Raw genomic sequence first — 24,791 nt, 5'->3', positions numbered from 1 at the left:
CGAGGTGCTCTCGTCATATAATAATGCAAGGTACTTCTTTGTAAAACACGAGAATGCATATTCGTCTCTAAAAAATATAAATGCAAACGTTTCACAGGGAAGCATTTGGAGTCTTCTGCTACTACTATACATATATCTCTTCTATACCCATGACCTACCGTCGGAAAATCAGCATGTACAGTATCGGGCAAAACATTTGCAATTCAAATAAAATTATGCAAATACGCTCGATTGCAAAGCAGTTAAACGCTGTGACCTTTTGTATTATTTTTAATACAAACAATAGAAGTTTATTTATATAGACAAAAAAGGTTTATTCAAATTAATATCTTAAACCTAAAATCAAAAACAAGAATACAACGTATGCGAATGCAGTACAATATTTTTAATAAATTGAAAGAAAAACTTAATATTTCGTAACAAACTCATGGCTGTCAATATCTGCCTTGCGCGGCCTCGACATTGATGCTATCAAATTGTCGACGACGGTCAGGGGTATATTTCTACATACTTCCAGGACATTTTGGAAAAATTGGTCAGTATGTCTCAAATACCTGTAATCAATACTCTTTTTTACAATTTTCTATAAGATTTCTATAAGGTTAAGATCTGGGGATTGTGGGGCTCACTCGATTATGTTTAGAAGAACGATTTAAGTATTTTTGCCGTATGCTTCGAGTCATTGGCCTGTTGGAAGACCTACGAAGTGTCATTTCCCACTCGGTGTGTGGCAGCATTACTGACTCCATAATGTATCTGTAAACATACTGATCCATTGTATCATTAATACGATGAAGCGGCCCCAAACCGGAAGATGAAAAGCATCCCCAGACCATAACATAGCCATAGTGGCTTTTGTGGTGGTTTTACTGCCGTAACACAGTATGATTTTTGAAGACGTTTGCTTCGAGCGCGTCGGACGAAGCATATGCCATTACTTCTTAACAAGTTAAATTTGGACTCGTCACTGAAAAGTACAGTTTTTAATGAATTGCAACCGTTTTTGCTAATCATCGGTTTCTTTGCGGATAGTAACTAGCCCGGTAGCGGCAGTTCTTGAACAGATAGGTAACTCAAGCTCTTTTACCAACTGTGGATCACTTTTGAAAGGAATTTTCTTTATCTCTCTTACAATCCCAGCAACCGTTTGGCCTCCACGGTGCACTAATTTTGTTTTTTATAAAGAAATAATTTATGACATTGACGGCATATGAATATTATATGTATTTTATAAAAATTTCTTTTTGAGAATTTTCATTATTATAGTCACCAATAACACATAATTTGTCCGATATAGGACATTTGCAGATGACAGTCGATAACGCTATCGCAAATGCAACGACTAAGCTGCCAGGAAGTGTTAATCATATTGTTTCATAGGCTAACATATGGCTAATAAAGCTAAACAAAACCAAATCAGCACATATAGAGATTTCCCTAAAAATCGCTTCTTACTATACAAGTCAGTCATTGATGCGTCGATAATTCGATACGTCCACGTGGCCAAATATCTGGGCCCAATACTTGATGCCAAACTGCACTGGAAAGCTCACGTCAATATTTTCAATATTTTTAAAATTTCCAAGTTCACGCAATGCATTAAACTTCACTGATTTTTTATTTCAAATGAATTAAACACGCCTCATAGTGATAAGTGGTGTTTTTCTGTACTTGCAAATACACAGTCATACCTGCATATGTGCAAGGACTGAATAAATATTTATTGGTAAGCAATTTTTTTTTTTCGTTGCACTAAAAATGTGTGCTAAATATTCAGAACTGCATATTTATTTATTTTCCAAGAAAAAAATCAGAAAAGAAAGCATAAAAACTACTTTCAACCAGGATGACTCCCTTAGGTAACTCCTCACTCCCTTCCGCTAGACCTCTCCCGGGTGTATGCCTAATGTTAGTCAGATGACTTTAATCGCAACACGTCAACGATTTAGAAAACTGAAATGGATTTAATAACGCTGCTACAACAACAATTAATAAAAATTCTGTTAGTTGCTCACACTTTGCTCACAAACGGGCTTGACAAATAAAAAACTGCTGTTTATAAGTCTAACAGAAATAGATTTTAATACTGCTGATGACTCAAATCATCCACAAATTCGCAGTGATAGGATTTGGGTACGATATTTCTGTGTATATAACAATTTTATTACAAAGCGCTTTAGTTTGTTTTTACAAGATTATGAGTGATTCCGAAGAAAATATTTTTAGTTTTATGATTTTTCAATTCAAGAAAAATTTTGTATTTTTACATTCCAAATGGTTAAAGCAGCAATAAAAATTTTAATGTGGTTTTCAAATCTTACATTTACTTTTGTTGCTGAAAGACACACCTGAAAAATCAAATTTAAGATTTTATACAAGCAATTCGAAGTAGAACACCTGCTATTTATGGAAAAATATAACAGAAAAAATTCAAATATATGATGCACCAGCGGTATTGCGAATGCATATACATATGTATGAAATATATGCGTGTGCGTTAGGGTGTTCCTTTCACGTTTCAAAATCAGTAATTTTAAAAAGTATTTTTTTTGTCTATTTACTCAACATAATTATTTAGAGTATGAGCGAATTACTAAAATAAGAGGCTTATTATTCACAATTTAGTTTAAGAAATGGTAAATCTAGGCTTTTAGAAAATGTATGTACTCACTGAAGAATATTGGAAAATTAGTATATATTTACCGGGTTGCCATAGTATTTGTTGATGTGAAAAAAATGTCATTTAAATAAGTGTAACTCCCCAATTTGTGCTTCTGAAATGCATTACGTCCATTTAGAATTTTTAAATTTCAGTTCAGTTTCCTCGAATTTTGATGACTTAAACACCAGAATTTTGAAAATACATTGGAAACCACTTTTTAATTCATAAAGCGCCTCTGAGTGCTTTAATATTCTTTTAATTAAGATCTTTGAACAATTGTTTTTTTTGTAGGAACTTTCCTCTTCGGTCCGCTCGAATTCATAAGCTCGTCTGGTACACCAAGGATCACTAGTATTTTTACTTTAATCTGTAGAAACCCTCCAATAAAATTTTCTTCAAGAATTGAATAAATTCAGTTTAAACTCCTGTACAAACTAGCACATGGGCCGAAAAGTCCCGGGCCTAACAAAGAAAATATGTTTTTTTGTTCAAAATTAGCTTTATTCAACAACGCAATTCCCATCAAGAACTTCGTAAATATTGTAGCACCGCTCTAATATTTCAATAGGATAAAACAAAGTATCATCTGTTTCCAATAGGTCAGTTGGAAATCAAATCAATCTATGGCGAGTTCTGGAAGAGGACTCTCTTTCTGATCATCGTCTTATCGAATTCCGACTGGGAATTGATACAATATCAATACCTTCCGGTAGGAATCCTCGAAATGTGGACTGGGACAGGTATGGTGAGCTTGTAACAGAGCGATTACCAAACCTGAAAAAACTCAAATCAGTAGAAATGAATGAAGATGCTACTAAGAAATTAGAAGGTACTTAAATCAATCAAATCAAATCAGACAGGGGAAAGCGGTTCCTTAGTGGAACCCTGAACTATCGAAGCTTCGTCTACGGTCCAGAAAACTTCCTAATAAGGCCTTAAAGACACAAACAGAAGAGGACTGGGCTAATCATTGACTTATACAGAGAGAATATAAAAAAAAAGTACGGAAATCCAAACTTGAGTCCTATAGAAATTTCTGCAGTAACGTCGAAGAAATGAGGGAAACAGCGAGACTTTGTAAGGTCCTTCATCTAGACCGCTCAGTAAGGCTGGATTCCATTCAAAAACTTCATGGTTCATACACCATTTCAAAATCGGAAACGTTTAATGCTCTACTCAAAACCCATTTTCCGGGTAGTAGAACTCTCTCTGAAGAAAAGAGTGGCATGAACAATAACGGTAGCAACGGTGGAACCTCTAGGAACAGCTGGTGTACTGCTAGTCGGATAATGACAAAAGAATCGATAAAGTTTTCCTTGTCTTCCTTTGAGAACTTTAAGTCCCCTGGACCTGACGGAATATATCCAGCAATGCTTAAAAAAGGAGGAGACATGCTGATTGAGGCCCTGAAAAGGATCTTCACAGCGTGTCTTGCATTTGGTTATATACCATCCCAATGGCGAAGCGTAAGAGTAGTATTTGTTCCGAAACCAGGAAGAGATGACTATTCCCTAGCAAAAAGTTTTAGACCAATCAGTTTGACATCGTTCGTGTTGAAAAGTCTGGAACGAGTGGTGGGGAAACATATTCGAGTGGTGGCATTGCCGAGAAGTCCACTTAGTAGAAATCAACACGCTTACCAGAGTGGAAAATCATATGAATCAGCCTTACACGATCTTGTTAGCAAGATTGAAGCCGGGCTGGAAGCTGACGAATACACAATGCGCGTGTTCGTGGACATTGAGGGGGCTTTCACTTTCCCTGCCTTTGCTAGAGCACGGCTACGAGTTTTGGGTTGCGATGTCATGAGAATGAGTAATATTCGTTCTCTAAAACTGGAGGATATTTACAGATTTGCCAAAGAATCTGGAAAATTCTCACAGGACTAACTATCTCTATCTCTGTCTCTATTCTTTCCTGTCTCTTTCTCTGATACTTTTTTCCTTCCCTCCTTGACTATCCACCCCCTTTCCAGAGCTTTAAATACAATGGACTTTTCAGCCTGAGTGTTTTAGGAGCCACCAAATCTCGTTTTGCTCCTTGGCTCGACCTTTTCAAATTTCAATTTTCAATTTCATCATCTGTTTCAAAATTGGCCTCAGTTTCAGCGATAACCCCTTTGTTCGAGCGAAATTTCTTACCGGCGAACATTTTTAGATATGCATGTATGTATATCTAAGCTCATAACTTGCTCAAAACTTTTTGGAAAATATGGTTAAAAATGAAATGTATTTCCTTGTGAAATAAATCATTGGTCATCATTAACAGGGCTCTGTCTGTGGACGTTCTACTATCATCGGAATCGGTATACAGAGTTCTTCCAATTTTGCACCTAATCATTTAGAGCTGGTCATCAAGTAACCATTGTCTACACAGATTTTTCAAAAGCTTTCGATATTCTTTCGCATAGAATATCGTTGTAGAAGCTTGAAAAGTAAGGTTTCCATTCAAATCTCCTTTTTTGGTGAAGCTCTTACCACTCTAACTGAACCTCGTATGTCGAAATCACATTCTTTTGCTACCATCTCTGGTGTGTCTCTGATTAAATTTTGCATCCATTACAAGGTTTTTAAAGAATTTAACAGAATAATTGTCTCGTACCTCCTAGGTCACCCTTTCTAGGTCTCTATTTTATCTAAACTGAAACCAAATAATTTTTAAGTATTATCTTTAAGTAATTGGTGGTGTGGCTGTGAAGTCTTCTAACCATTGTCTTAATAAATAAATGAAATACATAAATAAATAAATGAAATTTTACCCTTCACTAGTTGAGATAGCCATTCGTCTACCGTTTACTTATTTAATTTAAGTATTACACCTTTACAAGCAGTCATGCTTAACCCTAATGGATTTTTTTAGTTGTTATAAAAAATTTCGAAGACAATTTTTTTTAGCTTTTTTCCAAATCGCGCTATTTATGCAAAAATCGATTTATCAAAAACTTCTTTATAGTACGAGTACAAAGCTATTTCTATCTGCAATCGGCGAAAAAATGTGCTTACCACTAAATTCAAAATGTTTTGCGAAAGTTGAACTTAGGGAAATACTCTGCAGCCATGAATAGATAAATCTTTCAGGCCGTAGTGCTAAATCCCCTCATAATAGTGTTATAAATAATAAATTAAAAACTGTAAGTGGGTCAGGCCGGTTTCATAGGTTACACAGCTAATGTCATGAACATTAAAGGAACATTTCAGAAATCTCAATTTACTTCATTATCTCACTTTGAAAAAATTCCAAAATATGTTTTAAAATTGTTTTTGTTTTTTGATATAGACTTACCTTTTTTGTCCACCTCATCATCTGTCAACTGCTGTTCTGAAATGCGTTCAACATCTAGCAACTCCGATGAGACATCCGAGCGTTCGTCGTTGTGATCCAAGGAATTCTTATGAAGATTGAACTTGTGACATACTTCGAAGGCTTGGCCGACGGTGCGTACGATTCGCATCGCCTGTGACTGAAAGTTGAAAAAAAAGAAAAACAGATATTAATTAAATAATGAGAAAATTTCAATGGTAGTCTCGCAGAAGCACGCACTTGTACGTGGAATGTGCAGTTAGTGTAGAAGAGAAAAGTGTAATCGAAACCAGTGACAATGCAATGACTTTGCTTATCTAATTGCAATCCTACCCCTAATTCTCTTAATTTCTCCTTTTCAGTGAATCTTATTCGCTCCCTTAAACTTCATTAACAATTACTGCGCATCCGGCAATTGTCCACGCAACAACTGAATTAGCTACTTAATCTCTACCTGCTCACTATTAGTATCTCGTATCTCACCTCAAAATCCAATGTTAAATTAGCATTATCCATATAACAGTTTCCTGTTGCGTCTAAGGTTATGTTGCTCAACTGAGCAGTGTAATTGCGGTTATCAGGTAAGGCCATTAAAGCTGTGCTATTGCTGCCGGGACTCAAATTATCACAGCTCACTTTGTTCGCATTCGTATTGACAAACCCATTACTCAAGTCCATTGCAGTGTTACCAGCCGCGTCTGTCGCATCCATGTCATGTATTTTGCCATCGGCACCGATATATTGTGGATGCTGTAGGGGTGAGCTACGACGTCGTATTCGTGGCTTATCTGCTACTGGTTCGCGAAAGGAGAGCTTCTTACGAGGTTTTTCTCCGCGCGGTGGATCGGTGCTGGGCGCACCAGCACTGCCGCCGCCACTTGCCATACTACTGCTGGAACTGCAATTGCCTAGTGCTGAGTTGTCGTAGTCTGTGAACGATTTCCGGCGTTGCAGCTGTGCACGTTGCTCGCCACGCTGAAACAGTTGATGGTGTCGTCGTCGATTTTCTGGACTGTAGCTGCCTCCATTTCCGTTTTCACTACCGTTTTCTCCTGCCAAACTAATTAGAGCAGGTGAAGTGTTTTGTCGCTGCAGAATGCTACGCTTTCCACAATCACTGAGGTTTGTGCCATAATTATCAATGACCGACCTTGATGTCTGGTAAATGCGTGCATTGGGTTGGGCATATTCAACACCATTGTAGTCGCTTTGATTGTGACTCTGTTGATTGTTGAGCATTTGAGCCGATGTTGATCTACGCTCCGGCAGTGGTGTGCCTTCCGGTGTCAATTTCTTGAATTTAAAGCGTGTACGCAATACACTTTCACCACGTTCCTGACGGTCCCTTCCGCGTTCATGGTCTCGTTCTCGTTCTCTTTGTTGGTGTTGCTGCTGCTGTGGCTGCTGGTGGTAATGATGATGGTATTGCTGATAGGACTGCTGCTCCTTTTCGTTCATTGGCGAATGGTTGGTAGATACTTTACGTTTGGTTTTGCTCATTTCCCGTTTGACCGGAAGCTCTTTCTTTATCAGATATACAATGTCCTCGTCGTTGAAGAGAATATGTCGCGATGGTGGGGCACCAATGCTGATGCTGCCTGAGGGCACACACTCTAGCTGTTCATCACTGGTATGTTGTTGCCTTTGCTGCGTCAGTTCGTGACGACCATCCTCAACTTCATCGGTGCCATCCACAAATCTATAATCTTCTGGCTTTTCTTCATCCATCAAATCGTTATTGGCCTGACGGTAAGCTTCCTTGGCACGCATAATATTCTCAATGAACGTGTCGTCCATGAACTGACTACGCCCATTCTTCTGCTTTTCCCCACGCAATTCATTCTCAACAGTATTGATAAGTTCGTGTATATCTAAACTTTTGTTTCTCGCTACTACCTGCTTGGGCTTCTGGCGCTGGGTGGAATTTTTCAGTGGCAACTCCGATTTATTGTTGCCGGTTTTCTCTTTATTCAACTTATCGCCGCCAAGAATGTCGCGTATAAGGCCACCCCCGCTGCGAAAAATATTCCGATGGTAATGTATACCTGCCTCCTTATCCTTATCCGTCGCAATTGTAGTTGAGGCATTACTATTTGTGCTTGTGCTGCTGGTATTGGTGTGAGCGCTGCTATTTGTTGACTTTGCGGCAGATGATGGCTGTTGTTTTGGCTGCTGCTTTTGCTGGTGCTGCTGTGGTTGTTGCTGCTGTGTTTTGTCAGCAGTTTTCTTGTTGCGTCCCCAAGGCAGGAAATCAAACGCCTTAGTGATGGGACTTCGTGCGCAAACTGGCGCTTCCACCTCATTGCGGTTTCGCCACAGTCCACGCTTTAATGACGAAGTGCCTGAAACTTGACCGGCAGCTATGCTTGGATTCCCTATAGGTATCGGCTTGATACTGCTATCGTGCTTCATCATTTCCTGTTCACTAATTACCGCCAGTTCGGAGCACTAAACTTTCACTGAGTTGCTACACAACTTTTCACGGCTCTTGGCTCAACTCAAGGTTCGAGTGTGTTGCCCCAAGTGTTTTCTAGCGATTCGCGCACTGCTATTCCGTATTAATTACCGTTTTCTTTTATTTGCTCGTCAATTTGTCATCAATCGCCAGTACGTTTTTTTCGCCAATGCGTGCCACCTGTTATCGGGCAACCTGCGTTTGCGTTTGGAGGCCGTAGATTTGGCCGAAATTTCGCATATGTCATATGTACACAAACACATTCACAACAAAAAACTTGTTAAAATTTCAGTGACCTCGCAAACTTTGGCATATATTATATAACAACGAAAACACGGCACTTCACCGAAGTTTATTCTCTTTTGTTATTTAGCGTCTATTTTTTGTTTTGTTTTGTGTTTTTGCTTGTTTTGCTATCCTTTTGTTTTTATTTTATTTTAAGTATTGCGTGTGCAAAATTGATTTTGAACTTGTATTTCTGAGAATAATCGCTTTGTTGGGTGTTGTAGAAATATTTGAAATACCTGCAAATCATCGCAACTATAATAATGGGATACATTTGTATGTATGTATCATGTTTTCGCACAATCTTCGGGGCACACTTCGAGGTGTTGAGATATTTCGCATTCACATTTATAAATATACATAAATATATTTTTGGCACAATAATATTCGCGTAGTGATTTTCTCCCCCGTCATATTTTATATTATATTTTAGATGTATGAGTACATACATATTTCGGCATATTCCTTTACAGCTAAATATTATATGAAATAGAGTGCAAACATATAGATAAACAAGTTAAGAACTGACTCTATTGAGGAGGAACTGAATTTTGTGTACCTGGCGAATGATTTTAGTTATATGAAGAAGATTTTTTAACGTATACATTTTTTCAAATACTGTAGAGGGTGGTCCATTTGGCATTTGGAGCTATCGACTTTCTTAACTTTGACAGTTAAAACGACATCCGCAATATTACTTTATATTTAGGCATTAACAGAAGGTCTCGCTTCTTCCTTGAACAAAGTGAATAAATATTTAAAAAATTTTAAAAACAGAGCAGTCAACAAAAAACAATCAAAACAATCGAACAATCAACCGAAAAAGTTATCGCGATGGGCCGCTTGAAAGCTGCAATTTCCCCACATTCAATGACTTTTTACATGGCGTCATGAAGCATAAATGTTAAGCCAACTACTGGAACCCATTCTTTTCGCTTTTCCGAGTTATCATTGTAACTAATCTCATCCGCGGTTCGCAATTCACAAATTGCAGCCGTTAGTATATATATGCACACCCGCACATAACTAAATACTCAATAGGATCATCTACAAACATTCAAATATGGTAGCTGACTGGCTGCGCTCTTGCGCAACACTCAGCGCCGCTCTTCTTTTCGCCTGATAACATTTCTTCGCTTATTCATGCTTTCATTGTGACAATTGAATGACAGCGGGACCAGAGATGATCTTAGTGGTAGACGAAAATTATGTATCAGGCGTAATTATAACACGTTAATTTCAAAGCCAACGAATATTGGCGCATATCAGTCCACTAAGTATGATACTTGCGCTAACCCACTAAGTCTGCGCTAACAATAAAATTACAATATAAAAATTTCGTGGTTTTATTTAAGTAATTTTTGTTTATTACTAAAAGCAAATGGAAACGCCCAGTCTGTTTATTCACCAACCATCCAAAGACGTTGAAAAGTTAACACATTGTGGTCGGGCCTTTTGTGCCAGTGCATTACGGCTGGAGCGGGTAATTTATTGAAAAATGTGCGCGAATTTTATTGTTATTAAAAATCAGTATGATGTTTACTGTTAAACACAATTTACCGTTATTATTTTGATTTGCATATGTTTGTACATCGTAATACTAAGTATGAGAAAGGGTAACAACAAACATTAATAACCCGTATATCTTTATTTCCCTTATTCTACCACCCATCTATAAAAACGTATAACTACGTGATCCGCGCTCTACCCACAGTTTGCGAAAAACGTATTTTTACGTGTCCCGCACACAATGTGTTAAAACACGAAATCGTGGTTGCCATTTGAGAAATATTTCCGAACGAAAATTTGCAGAAATATTGGTATCGATTATTGCTTCATGACAAGATCTATTTTTTCAAAAACCCAACTCATTGAAATATTTATACGGCAGATGAGCCACCCCTTACAAACATTACGTTTTAAAATAAAACATGTAAAAATTTTGATTCCCTACATGTGCGCAAGGCCGGCTGATAATACTACGACCTGGTATACATTAGTTTATACCAGCCTCAAATTGTTACGTTTGAGATTTTATTTGAAAGACAATTTTTATGACTTGAAGCATTTCGGGTATTAAGAAGGTGTGGCCAAGATCAGACCGGTAACCGACTCTCAGCGAATTTGAAGGAATCAGCTGATTGGCTGACGTCCCCGGGGTGATGATAGGGGTTTGTTCTCGAAATAACTGAGATTGCGTTGATACGAAAAAATCAGCACAGCATACGTTCATGTTTTTTGTTTTGACGGGACAACTAGCAAGTGCAGTGCACCAAGTGCATCAAGGTGGTCGCTTCTTAATAGATCAGTGCCAAAGACTTCAAAACCGTCATCAGTCCAACCAGCTGTCTGCCGTCCCTTCTGCTTAATGACAGGAAGATTTGCGACAGTCGATCGGACATGAAAGGTAACATCAGTTTAGTCCATCTGTAGCCTCTCTCAGCCTGCCAAGCTCGCTTGCTAACCGTGGTTTTGATGGCTGCAGAAGGGAGTGGCAGTACGGGTTCCGGACCAAAGAAGTTGGCCTCAGAGCCCATCCTAGCTATGGAGTCAGAAGTCTCGTTACGTTCATGTTACTTCGTTACCCTTTAAACAGCGACTGATTGGATGAGTGTGTGAATACATTTGAAATGAACGAACAGAATTCTGCTGCCGAGTACCCGGTAACGTAGCAGTCGAAATTGATCGCACAATTTTGTTTTTACCGTGGCAGATTGCCCAAACTTGGTAATCTATCACACTTAGTATTCAGTGGACTGCAGTCAGAAAAAGTGCATCAAATTTGGTGGCGAAAACCAATAGATACAGTCAGCAGATACTGTATTGCCGTTAGAGATCGATTTGAATATGATTACTGAAAGATTCTTACAAAACACACTTTGGTTTTATAAGAGTTTTACCTGAATCTATTATTTCATATATGTATGTGTAAAAGATGAAAAAATTTGCAATCGTTTAATCTATAGCATCCTTTCTGGTTTATATACTCATAGGACACAACTCCTGTGCAGACTGCGTATCAATAATAGCAACGTGGGTGCAGCCAATGGCACCTATTACTCCCTTAATGTCGAATTTGCTATGAAAAATGAAAATCTAACCTCTCTTAGTGCAGTTGCAATGTTTAGCAGCTTTCGGAAAGCTAATCTTGATTTGCTTATGCTCGACTACTAACTTGCAAATAAAACTAATGTTTCTCGAAACGCTAGGATGCCTCACTGCACTGAAATTAGCTATTCGTAGGCAGTATAAGACTCAAATACCATAAACTAAATTTGCAGAATAATTAAGTGGCGTGAGGTAAATATTTACTCCGATAGCCAAACGGCAATTAGGGCCCTAGGCTCTATTATGGTGCATTCGAAACTGGTCAGGGAATGCCTGGTTTCTCTCTCGATTGCATCAGAACTCTTCGATATAAAGATAATTTGGGTACCTGGTCACAGTGACATTACTAGAAACTGCGAAGCCGACGAGCTGGCCAGACAAGGTATCTGTGAGGTAGTGTACCCGCGAAAGGAGAGGATCAGGATCCCCTTAACAACCTGCGCTCTACTCCTGGAAGGATGGGCTTTGCACCAACTCAGCGAGCGCTGGGCAAGTACACAAACGTGTAAGGTCGCGAAGTCCTTCTGGCCACGTTTGAATGGGGGGCATTCGAGGGATATTCTGAGAATGACAAAATCTCATCTCTCAAATTTCGTGGGCATCCTCACGTGGCACTGTCCGGTATACTCGCCGTGAGACTCGGAATTACTTCGAGTCCTTTTTGCGTCAGCTGTATGGAGGATGAGGTAGAATCAGCCCAGCGCCTGCTCCACAGCTGCCCAGCTCTCGCGGGACTAAGATTCACCACACTCAGTTATTTGTTATACTATACATATGTATGCATGTATGTGTGAGGGAGAGCTCAGCGAATGGATATAAACTTGCGACTTCATAGTTTGCATTTTCAAACGGATAAAAAGTTAGAGAAACAGAGACGCAAGAGGGCAGTTAGACAATTAATTGGGTCCTCTTCTTACTTGTTGCTATTCCGTTGAAGGTCAGTTCATTGTAGAAAAGCATGGCAAGCGACAGCTACTTCTTATTGTAAACTACGTTATTCCATACACAAGCAGTCTCAGCGGTCGCTTTTATGATACATTTTATAGAATTTGACTTTTAGGCAAAAATAATTATTTTTAAGTTGTTTTCTTAGTAAAATAAATTTAATGGACATTTCACTTTAAAACAAACAGAACACAAAGCCAAATTTATTTAAACATTCTATCCTGCTGGTTTCCGTTAATCGGACCTCCTGCTGAAGTTGATTTGTCTGCTTATACTCGTTTATATAATTGATTGGCTTAATTATTTCCCTAATATATCAATAAAACCTTAAGTAAATAAATAAACGGCAGTAGTCATTTTCAGGTTCAAATCTTTTACCATACATACGAGTAAATGTTCATCAATCGATTCATAATTTCATTCGGTACTAATTGGGTTATTTACATAATTTGCTGTTGTTGGTGCTATCTGGATATTTACGAATATCATCTATTTTATATTGCTATTGCTTTGGAATTATATAATTCACGATGTGTGTGCTATAAAATATTTATTACTATCTCTCTCTTTCTCCCACTACCACAAAACATATTATTATTGCAAACACTTGCCGGAGCAAGAGACTAAAACGATATTTATACAATAACTTCTACTATGCCGAATGATCAATTAATTGCCACACGGGTTTTACAGTGGAACAATATTTTAACCCAACTCAAAATTTTAGTATCAGCGCTAGCTAGTAAAACCTCAAAATGGAGGTTGTTGGGGGCTTTTAGAGGATTAAAGTTTAAATTCTGGTTACAAAATCGTATACGAATTACTTGAGATATTTTGAAAAAAATTATTTCAATTAAAATTCATAACATAAAATTCAGACATATATATTTAATAAAATTTAGTGAGCAATATATTGTGGAATGCTTTAACCCCATATCATCTTGTATTTTTAAGCCTTTCTCAAAAGAGGCGTTGTGAAAATTTATAAAAAGTCAGTTAAAAGTTTTACGTGTTTTACAATAATTTTAAACAGTTTTCACTATGGAAAAACAATTATAGTTAGTTATATGTCATGAGGTTTGATCAGCAATAAATTTAAGCCAATACTGCGTTGGGAAGCCTTTCCTCGATAAAATTATTATAGTTGGTGTAAATAAAATATTTTTTGTTCCTTATTGATGCCATTAATGCTATATATTGCTTAGAAGCTTTTTACATTTGCACCTAATACATATACGAGTATACAGGGTGAACGATATGAAGTGTTACCAACTTCACACTGCTTGTATCTGTGAAACAGCTCATGACATCAACGTCAAAATTGTTCTAATGACAGTTCAATATATTGTTTATAAGCCATTAAAAGCATTTGCGTCTCAGTTTTGTCGCATTTTTTTTTCTGTGATGGAATTCAAACGTAATAATATGATTGCGTTATATTTGGCTGGAAAATCACGTCCAAGTGGAAGAAAAATGGCTAAAGAACTGAAAATATCGCAAGACAGCATTCAACCCATATCGAAAAATGGGCTCCAAAGCCCACGATCTTTCACCCCAGCAAAACAAAGTTCGGTGCGAAAGAGCAAAGGAGTTGTTGCGTTTGCACGAACGTGGCGAATTTCCTAACATTGTGCTTTCTGATGAAAAAAAATTCCCAATTGAGCAGTTCATAAACACTCAAAACGATCGTGTTTACTTGACCGAACGCTCATACGAGAATTTGAGCCTACGTATGGCAATTGCTTCCCATCGCAAGTATGGTTTGGACCGCAGTGACCGCTAATGGACGCTCTCCAATCGTTTTTATCGAGCCTGGTGCCAAAGTGAATGCGACTTATTATCGGGAAAATGTTTTAGAAGCTGCTTTAGAGCCGCGAACACGCAAACATTTCGGTCGTAGACCATGGACGTTCCAACAGGACTCGGCACCGTCTCATAAAGCTCGTGTGAACCAAGAATGGTTAAAAAATCATGTTCCACACTTCATTTCGTCCACACAATGGCTTTCAAATTCGCCAGACGCAAATCCGATAGACTATTCCATCTGGTCTATGTTGGAGAGCAAGGTGAGGACTAAAAAATATGCCAGTAAAGATACGCTGAAAAAAGCGATTATACGAGAATGGACCAAAATACCCCAAGATCACATTCGTGCAACATACAACTCATTTTTTGACCGTTTGAAGGCTATAGTGAAGGCAAAAGGTGGTCATATCGAGCTAAAGTGAATATATGTTAAAAAAGTAATAATTTTTGAACAATTTTGTCTTTGAAATCAATAAAAACTAATTTCACACAAAAAAGTTATGGTGTTTTGAATAGGTAACACTTCATATCGTTCACCCTGTAAATATACTAATAAGTAATTTTCATTTGATAATGTAAATTTAAAAAAATATCTGCCGTTCAGAGTCGGCTTGAAACTATAGGTCCCTCCATTTGTGGATCAACATCAAGACGTACGCCACAAATAAGAGGAGGAGCTCGGCCAAACACCCAAAAAAGGGTGTCCTTCACATGCCGGACATATATATGTATATAGTAATATGCAAAATTTTAAACATTTCTTTCTCTATAAATTCTGGTAAAATAATTGAAACTTAAACGCACTGTAAAAAAATAAATGTGAAGAAGTGGAGGAAACTCCAGGATCTGCTGCATGCAAAACGCTTAAAACGAGTCGCCAGACGATAGTATCACAATTGGTAACATATGCATTATTTAAACCATTATCGCATCAACAAAACTTAAAGTATACCTCATCGTAGAAGATACGAGACTTTCCAACTTAGGCAACTTTCCAAGGTTTATACATTTCCCCGGTAGATTTTGGAACAAAGTCCATAACTATGCCGAAGGGTGATAGATTTACCAGGTTTGGCCATTAACTATGGTGAAAAACAAAATTGTGTGCGCAACTTCTGCTTCCATGTCACAGGAATAGTCGCAAGGGTGATAGATTACCACGTTTGCTATTTAGCTATGGTGAAAAAGAAAATTGTGATGTGAACCGAATTCTGCACGATCGTTTCACACATATTCACCGCCCAATCAGTCGTTGTTCAGACGAGACGGTAACACAGTGTGATTGGTTGATTTGTTTTGCATATCACCAACACAATCTCATTCGTTTTGTAAACATATCTCAAGTGACATCAGCTGTCAAATAAGCTCAGTGCCAAATAATGGTATGTTAAAGAGGTCACCTTTGAAATTTTTTCACCACGAGTACTCTGCAACCGAATTCTGCCCACTCATTTCACAAGCTGTTCCCATTGTTACAGATGTCGAATGAAAAAGTCACTCCCATTCTCTACATACATATATGTTACAACATCAAATATTTTGAAATCAACTTTTACTTCTGGAGTGGTAGACCCTGGCCGGAAATAAATCCGTTTCCTATGTACGTGCGTACCATAGCTCTACGTTTCGCTGAGTGGGAAATATTCAAGCTAAAAAATACATCCACTCCCCTGCATTTTTCTTTTTCTACTATTCCACCAACAGCTGAACCACCATTCATCTAAATAGTTAGTCGGATTTTCATATTTGTAAGCATAATGCAAATTGGAGTACGTAGGTGTGTATGCATGGCTACTGTAGACGCATTTTATACACCAACTAAAATGACGCACACATGATTATGTATGTTGTAATGCAATTGCACAATCTCCACCATAATTATTTTTAAAATACAAAGTTGAAGCGCTTTGACGGTTCAAGCAGCTGAAAATAATTTCAAGGTTCTTCTATTTTGTATTCAAATTAGAAAAAGAAAGGGAGAGCATTTATTGTATGTACTTATGTATAGGCATATTGGGCGCAGAGTCGTATCGTGAAAGTAAATTTGAAAATATATGTTTATATGTACATATACGTGGAGATGAATCGTTTGTGCATAGGCGTCACCGGGTCTACGAAACAGTTGTGTGGCCAAGAAGTCAGAAGCTCCATAGCCACACCATGCAAAATGGTTCATGGAGAGCCACCAACAAGTTTTAATGGCGACCACTTCCAACATTTCCATTATTTGTATGTATGTACGCATGTGTAAGTGAACACGTTTGTATTGCATGTTTGTATATAAAAATGTAATTATAATTATATGCATATAAAGCATATAGAGGAGGGGGTCTGAAAAAAAGTTCGCGAGAATTAGCTTAAATGGTGACTAACTCGAAAAAAATTGGTTTTTCTTGGTATCATCCAAAAACCCGCCTGAAGGAACTTTTTGTCCAGACTTGCATAACATTACTATTTGATTTGATTTGATAGGGTTCGATAATTGCTATACTTCCTTTTCAGTTTTTATACATCTCCGAAATCATATTTTACTAGTGAAGTGTTGAAAACAGAGCGGAATGCAATATTTTTGCAAAATATCAAATGCCTCAAAAATCATAAAATATTCATCAAGAAGTGTTACATTAATTAATTACAAAGCATGAAGTAACAGAGGCCATAGGTGCGTCGACCGGAATGGCAATTAATACTTTACATGATAAGTTGGCGATGAAAATATTGTCGGCCCGATCGGTGCCACGATTGCTCACGGTGGACAACAAGCCGATGCAGCTGTTAACTTCGCAGCTGTGCTTGGAGTAATTTAGGCGTGATCCGAAGGAATTTTCGCATCGAGTTGTCACCGTTAATGAAACCTGGATTCATCATTACACACCACAAACTAAGCAACAATCTGAATCTGAGTCTCGTGAATCTGCTCCGAAGAAAGCGAAGACAGTCCCATCGGCCGGAAAGGTTATAGTGACAATTTTTTAGAAAAAGAAAGAATGAAAGCACTGGGCAATACTACATTGAGTTATTGGACCGCTTTTGCAAAAAAATGAAAAAGACACGGCCGTATTTGGCGAAAAAGAAGGTGCTGTTTCACCACGATAACGCACTAGGACATTCATCCGGAGTTGTCGCCACCAAAATGCATGAACTACGCTATGAATTGCTGCCGCACCACCCGTATTCACCCGCTCTGGCTCCCTGCGACTTTTTCTTGTTCCCTAACGTGAAGAAATGGCTCGTTGGAAAAAAATTTAGTTGAAATGTGGAAGCCATCGCCGAGACAAAGGCGTATTTTGGAGAGTTCAACAAATCCTATTTTTTTGATTATTATTTAAAGGGACTATGTTAAAAAATTTAAAAAATGTTTTGATAAAATGGCGTCTTCACTTCTAACACGGATAGTTATTGAACCCTTCTCGTATAGTCATTTAAAGTTTAAGATCTTTGGTTCCTGTTAAATCTTTTCAAAATTTAAAAAACGAATTATAATTACATAATTTAAAAAAAAACGTTGTTTGGAAAAATGTTTAATTTTTGTTCAAAATTTTTAAGAACTATTTTTTCCATTTTTGAAAAACTTTCCACTCAGAATTTTTTCTTAGGTTTTTCACAATAGCCCAATAGACCCGGAAAGTTTCATAGTAGGATTTCCGAATAATATTCAAATATCAACCCACGGCAAACTAGTGCAAAATGCCTTGTGTCTGCTTACAAATCTACGTGGCGAAGCTTGGAACGATTTGCAAGTGAACGTAGTATTCAAGGCGCATACCAGTGCAAAGCTAGAACAGAATTTCGCATTGACTACTAAGCATAGTCTTAGCTATTAAAGGAAGAAAGAAAATAAGCCTGTTAATTTTTACCAAAATAAAGAAAGTATATTTTATTAACCCGCCGTAGCCGAATGGGTTGGTCCGTGATCACCATTCGGAATTCACTGAGAGGTCGTTGGTTCGAATCTCGGTGAAAGCAAAATTAATAAAAAACATTTTTCTAATAGCGGTCGCCCCTCGGCAGGCAATGGCAAACCTTCGAGTGTATTTCTGCCATGAAAAAGCTCCTCATAAAAATATTTGCCGTTCGGAGTCGGCTTGAAACTGTTGGTCCCTCCATTTGTGGAACAACACCAAGACGCACACCACAAATAGGAGGAGGAGCTCGGCCAAACACCTAACAGAAGTGTACGCGCCAATTATTTATTTTTTTTTATATTTTATCCTAACAAATTAAAAAAAAAAAAACACAGTTTATAAAGGTTCTTCTTCTAAGTATATTTTATCCTAACAAATGAAAAAAAACACAAAAATTACAAAAACTTTCTCTTAAAAAACTCTATACCAAAATTTTCGACATTGAATAAATTTCATAATGGCAAATTTTTTTTCAATTTTTCCAGTTTACTTCTTATTAAACGGAAGCCCATTGAGCGTTTCCTCTCAATAAAATATGAGAGGAATTGACATGGAATCGCTCTAATATAGGAGGCGTTTTTAAATTTTTTTTACATGGGGACCGATCCAGTCTAATATTTCTATAACATACTTCAACCCTTCCATTCTTGCCGTGGCTGGTTGAATACAAAAATGCTGAAGGTTTCATGATAGAATTATACATACAGGCGGACATTAAATCATACATGTGTTTTTAATATACTTCCCTACTACTACATACATATGAGTATGCTTTCGTATGCACATAAAGGTATTAGCTGCGGTAAATGTAAAAATATATTTACCTACGTAAATGTATATAAGTACGTACATTTTTCCATCATTACAAGCAACAATATGTACGATTTGTAATTACAGCGAATTTGTGAAAAAAATTGTTTTTACAAGAAGTATTCAACATTGCCACTGCTGATTGAATTATAATGTGCTGGCTTTGGGCGGCTAGCTCGAATGTGTTAGTCGGCAATTTGGTCCACGCTAATGGACGTAGACGTGTTGACAGCTTTTTGAAAGTTGCAATTGTGTAAACCATTAGAGAATCGAGAAAATACTATACCATGTATTTGTTTGGGAATTTCTATAAATATTTTACATTTAATTAGGAAATTACAATATTTCAGACAAATTAGATGAAATTAATTATAGCGCATCATCATTTTTCGGCAAATTATTACAGCGATTTTGTATCAAGTGAGCAAAGTAGTTTGGACATTGTAGTTAATACTTTTAAATTTTTAGCTTTGAATTTCATATGAAGTAAATTGAAACATTAAAAAAAAAGAAAAATATTGAGGTTTGTTCAGTGTTGAAAATTGTGGTATCCACTTTTTTGTTCTTTTTAACATCTTTTTTATAATTTTGTGTTTAATTTTGAAAATAAAATTTACTCTTTAAGAAAAATATTTGAGAAAGCACTGCCCACTTCATGAACTCAGAGTAATTCTCTGAGCCCAACTTTTCCAATAAATTTAGAATTTGTCTTTCTTTATTGACAAGAAACCCTCAATAATAATATATTGCGTAAAATAAGGAGTAAACTGAAAACAATTTCCGAAAAATTTTATAATTTTGTGATTTATTCAATGATGAAAATTATGGTGTAGAATTTTTTAAAGTAAAATATCTACAGTTTTTTTTTTTTTATAGTGTAGAATTTTTTGAAGTGTAATATCTACATTTTTTCTTAATTAAAAAATTTTGTGTTTTTTTTTTTAATTTTTAAATTAAAGCATACTCTTACAAAATAAATTTAATAAATAAAAAAAATATGAAAAATTAATTAAAAATAAGAAGTAAACTGAAAACAATTTTCGAAAAATTTTATAATTTTGTGATTTATGCAATAATGAAAATTATGGTGTAGAATTTTTTAAAGTGAAATATCTATAGATTTGTTTTTAATTCTTAAAACTTGTATTAAGTTAAGCTTTTTTTTTAATTTTTAAAAATATACTCTTAAAAAATAAATTTAATAAATTAGAATAAAAAAAGTATTTGAGAAATTAATTGAAAATAAGAAATAAACTGAAAACAATTTTCGAAAAAATTTTATAATTTTGTGATTTATTCAACAATGAATTTTTTTGAAGTGAAATATCTGTAGTTTTTTTTTTAATTTTTAATTTTTTTTATTTAAACGTTTTTTTTTTTTAATTTTTAAAATAAAATATGCTCTTAAAAATTGAATTTAATAAATAAAAAAAAAACATATTTGAGAATTTTTTTATTATTGATGGGATATAGGACTGCCCACTTCACGGATTTGTCGTATTTGTCTGAGCTCAACTTTCTCAATAAACTTTAGAATTTATCCAACTTATAAACTTGAAAACATTTTATAATTTTAAGATTTGTTCAATATTGAAAATTATGGTATTTATTAAATATAAAATTGTTTTGTTCATAAAACGATGAAATTATTTCTTTGAGTACTATGTAATTTATTGTCAAATAAAAAGCATTATACTATGTTGTATTATTATTTAAAAACATTATTTGAGAAAAAAAACATTTGTTTTTGTTGAAAATTTGTGGGAAACAATTTCTTTTTGTCAGTTTTGAAAAACACCCCTTCATAATTTGTTTCTTCGTTTGTTTGTTTAATAAATAAATAAATTATTGCTTAGACTATGCATTGCAATTTTCAAATTGGCTTTTTCCAAAACTTTTCGTCCTATATTGGAAGATCTACCCAAAAAGACAAAAGTGCGTTTTTAATATTCATAACTCAGTGTGATAATAATGTTTTTTTTATTCAGATTTCAATGGGGAAACGTAAAAGAGATATCCATTTACTTTATTTACATATTACTTTATTATGAACTATTTTTTTTTTGCTTTTGTAAATTGCTCTAAAACTGTTAAAATAATCCAGCTGAGGTGTATATTATATATTCCTATGCCTATATACGTATATATATTTAACCTCTTTTTTTAAATTATCAACATTAGCACTAAAGTTTTCTGCAGACGATTGCTTCCACTTCATTGCATTCCACTTCATGGCATTTACAATTATTCCTAGGAAATGTCAAGGATATTTAAGGAATACATTTTTTAAACAACATTATTGTGCTATATTTTTCTGGCGAAAAGTAAAATGAAAATTCTCTAATAGCTGGATATATGCTCTTTCCTTTGGTATCCAAATTAATATCATAGACTGAGTATAAGTTTGTAAAACAGTTTTTTGGAAAGTTAGTCTGTTGGAACTTTAAAGTTCTTTAAGTAATTAAATTGATAAGAAAATTAAAAACTGCATCATCATTTTAGAGTCTATAGTTTCATGTGGATACACACTTTTTTCTGTATAACTTTTAACCATGTAAATGTGTTTTAAGCGGTGAAGTGTGGAGATGTTCAACGAAGGCCAATATTAAATTTTGAAAATTTTCAAATTTTTTCAGATAACCATGATCAAGAATTTCATATTTCTGCAAAATTTATATAATATCCAGTTACTTCAAATTAGTAATGAATGAAAATAAACGAACTTTCTAAATTCTCATGTTATATATTAATTTTTTACGACACCAGGTGATTAATTACTTTAAAGTTGGATACATCCATATGTATGCCCAGCTGTATCTTTTAATTTTAATAAAATACTACAATTATTTTTGAATAATAGAAGATTAGATTTTCATTTGAAAACTGCTATGATTAATAGGAGCGCCTCTTCATGCAGAATGAAAACAATTCTTCACTCGAATGCACGCGTCCTACCTACTCATACAGTTTTTTTCTGTGCCAAATCATCAAAAAGCTCGATGCATTTAATTTACCAACAACATTATGCAATTTCAGAATTATAGAATCAGAACATTAGGACCTCTTTTAATAAATAAATAAATGTGGCTCAAAAAATAAATTTTATTGGTTTGCATTTACAGAATTTTAGTGGTGAATTGTTTATTTTTTTTTTTAATATTAGAGTCAACACGGATTAGTGACAGTTACAGTTATAAGGACACACTCATATACATACAAATATTATTGGTGTTCAAAAAACAAAAATCGCCAGAATCTGCCGACATCGGCCAGCCAACGGCAGCCACTACACAATTCACGCGTGATTATTTACAATACAATTTATTTGATGCAATTGAGTTGAAAATGTTTATTTAGTTGGTTTGCACTGAATTGAAGCGCTCATTTTGAATACAATAGTCGCGCCGCCATTATATGTACGTATGTCTGGTAGTCTGCACGAAAAATTATTTCATTTATTTAAATTTATGAATTGCGTTTAAGTCAAAAAATTGGAACAGGATTTTAAAAATGGAAAAATATATGCACATTAGGCTGACTCACTCGCCGTATAAAGAAATATTATTCCATATGCCTTAAGACCGTCGCAAATGCAGGAAATGAGACTTACGTTTTACGCTGTTTTATTGTGCGGCTGTACAACTCGAAAGGTCACCCCAATGATCACAAGGTGTCTCCAAACTTTCAGTAATCGCTGCCTGGGCCGCATAATGCGAATTTTCTGTCTTCGAACTATATCTAACACCAAATTACTGAGAAAGGTAAATTAATCCGATGTAGTGACTGAAATCCTCAGAAGAAAATGGTAAGGGAGCGTCCATACCCTGAGAAAGAGTTACGACAACATGGCCAAACAGGCGCTGCGGTGGAAGCACTTCCAACAGACAGAATGAAATGTAAGTAGACCACGAGCCACCTGGCGTTATTCAACGGAGGCTGAAATGAGGTCAGTGAATATGATCTGGAATGAACTTAGAGTCCTTGCACAAAACGCTGTAGTAGTATTCTTTCGGAACCATAAAATGTATGTATTACATTTTGAATTCACGTGGTTTGTACGTAGATTTACGTGAGCTAAACCGGCCGCCGTAGCCGAATGGCTTGGTGCATGGCTACCATTCGAAATTCAGAGAGAACGTAGGTTCGAATCTCGGTGAAACACCAAAATGAAGAAACTGCTTTTTTTAATAGCGGTCGTCCCTCGGCAGGCAATGACAAACCTCCGCGTGTATTTCTGCCATGAAAAAGCTCCTCATAAAAAATATCTGTCATTCGGAGTCGGTTTGGAACAACATCAAGACGCACTCCACAAATAGGAGAAAGAGCTCGGTCAAACACCCAAAAAGGGTGTACCCGCAAATATGTACTTTCAAAAACTTATTATTTAATTCCGTAAATATAACGTTTAAACATTTCATTTTAATTTAACCATTCAAGCCTTAACTATTCCATCATTTGCGGGGACTTTTTGCAAACTATATTTTTTAAAACCAATTTTATTTATAAAAACGCCGACTTTTCAAGATAACTTCAAATAGCTGCCGCGCACGTAAATCTTAATATAATTCCGAAATATTTTAGCTGACGTCTTAAGATTTAATAAGTCTTACAATTACGAAGGAAAAACTGCACTGTTTTTTGGTGAAGCACCCCAATGTGCATGCATGTGAAAATTACAATCAAAATGTCGTAGCTCCAACTGCGTAGTGCAGCCGGGCATGCAGATGAGACGTAGAAGTAAAAGCATTTACACAAGGTAAAATAGGTATTACAATTAAAATCTATGTACTTTTGTCACTCGATTTCCTAAGAGATGTGTGAAACTTTGAGCGTTGACAATGGCGTGTACCACAGACGATGAGTGATAAGTTTTATGAACGTCACACTGACGCACTGTGGGTCAAAAGAACCTCAGACATGGCATGGCAAGAATTGGCAGAAATCAAATTTTGAAATTGGTTGAGTAGACTAGACTGTCATTGAATTATACATATACGTTAGGCCGGGTCGATTTGTGGGGAGGCAAAAAAATCGCCCATTGCTCTGTGAAAATCGTATTCTAGGGATCAAAATAAGAAACTTTGCCGAAGGAACCATACCTCTAAAACGAATTCTGATGTCCCCCAATTTGGGTCGAACGAAAAATCCCACTTTGACCCATTTAGAGTGCTCCAATCGAGTCCAAATGTATGACCGACCGAATGTATGAGGCCCGGAATTCTAATAAATTGCTGAAATTTTTCATTGCTGGCAGATAGAAAAGAACGAAAGGAGGTTTGCAGTCCGGCCTAAATATATTTTGTGTCCAATAAGGGCAGCTGATACTCAAATATTGTAATTTGTTGGATATCGCGTTCCGTTTTTTTTTTTTTTAATAGCAGTAAAGTATTGATACCACAAACCTATCTATATAACCATTTTCTTTCTTCAATATTCGTCTTTATTTTCTAGCTTGATGCCTGAACTTACAGGAAGTTGCATGAAACTTTTAACTCTTAAAATATTCAGCAAATGA

General features: G+C 36.0%; 1 protein-coding gene across 3 annotated transcripts in view; it reads right to left on the bottom strand.

Annotated features, from left to right (window-relative positions):
• Nucleotides 1–24,791, bottom strand: part of LOC129240372 (GATA zinc finger domain-containing protein 7) — a 58,893-nt gene that overhangs the window by 29,764 nt on the left and 4,338 nt on the right. For all 3 annotated transcript variants that reach the window (XM_054876132.1, XM_054876133.1, XM_054876134.1), the window contains exons 2-3: nucleotides 6,446–8,941; nucleotides 5,945–6,122 (exon numbers count right to left, since the gene is read on the bottom strand). In XM_054876132.1, the coding sequence (XP_054732107.1) occupies nucleotides 5,945–6,122; nucleotides 6,446–8,377 (2,110 nt within the window). In that variant the 5' untranslated portion in view covers nucleotides 8,378–8,941. The remainder of the gene's footprint in view (nucleotides 1–5,944; nucleotides 6,123–6,445; nucleotides 8,942–24,791) is intronic.

This window comes from Anastrepha obliqua, chromosome 3, assembly GCF_027943255.1.
Source record: "Anastrepha obliqua isolate idAnaObli1 chromosome 3, idAnaObli1_1.0, whole genome shotgun sequence".
Lineage (NCBI taxonomy): Eukaryota > Metazoa > Arthropoda > Insecta > Diptera > Tephritidae > Anastrepha > Anastrepha obliqua.
The sequence above is the reverse complement of the archived record's forward strand: the minus strand, read 5'-3'. Positions and strand labels throughout refer to the sequence as shown.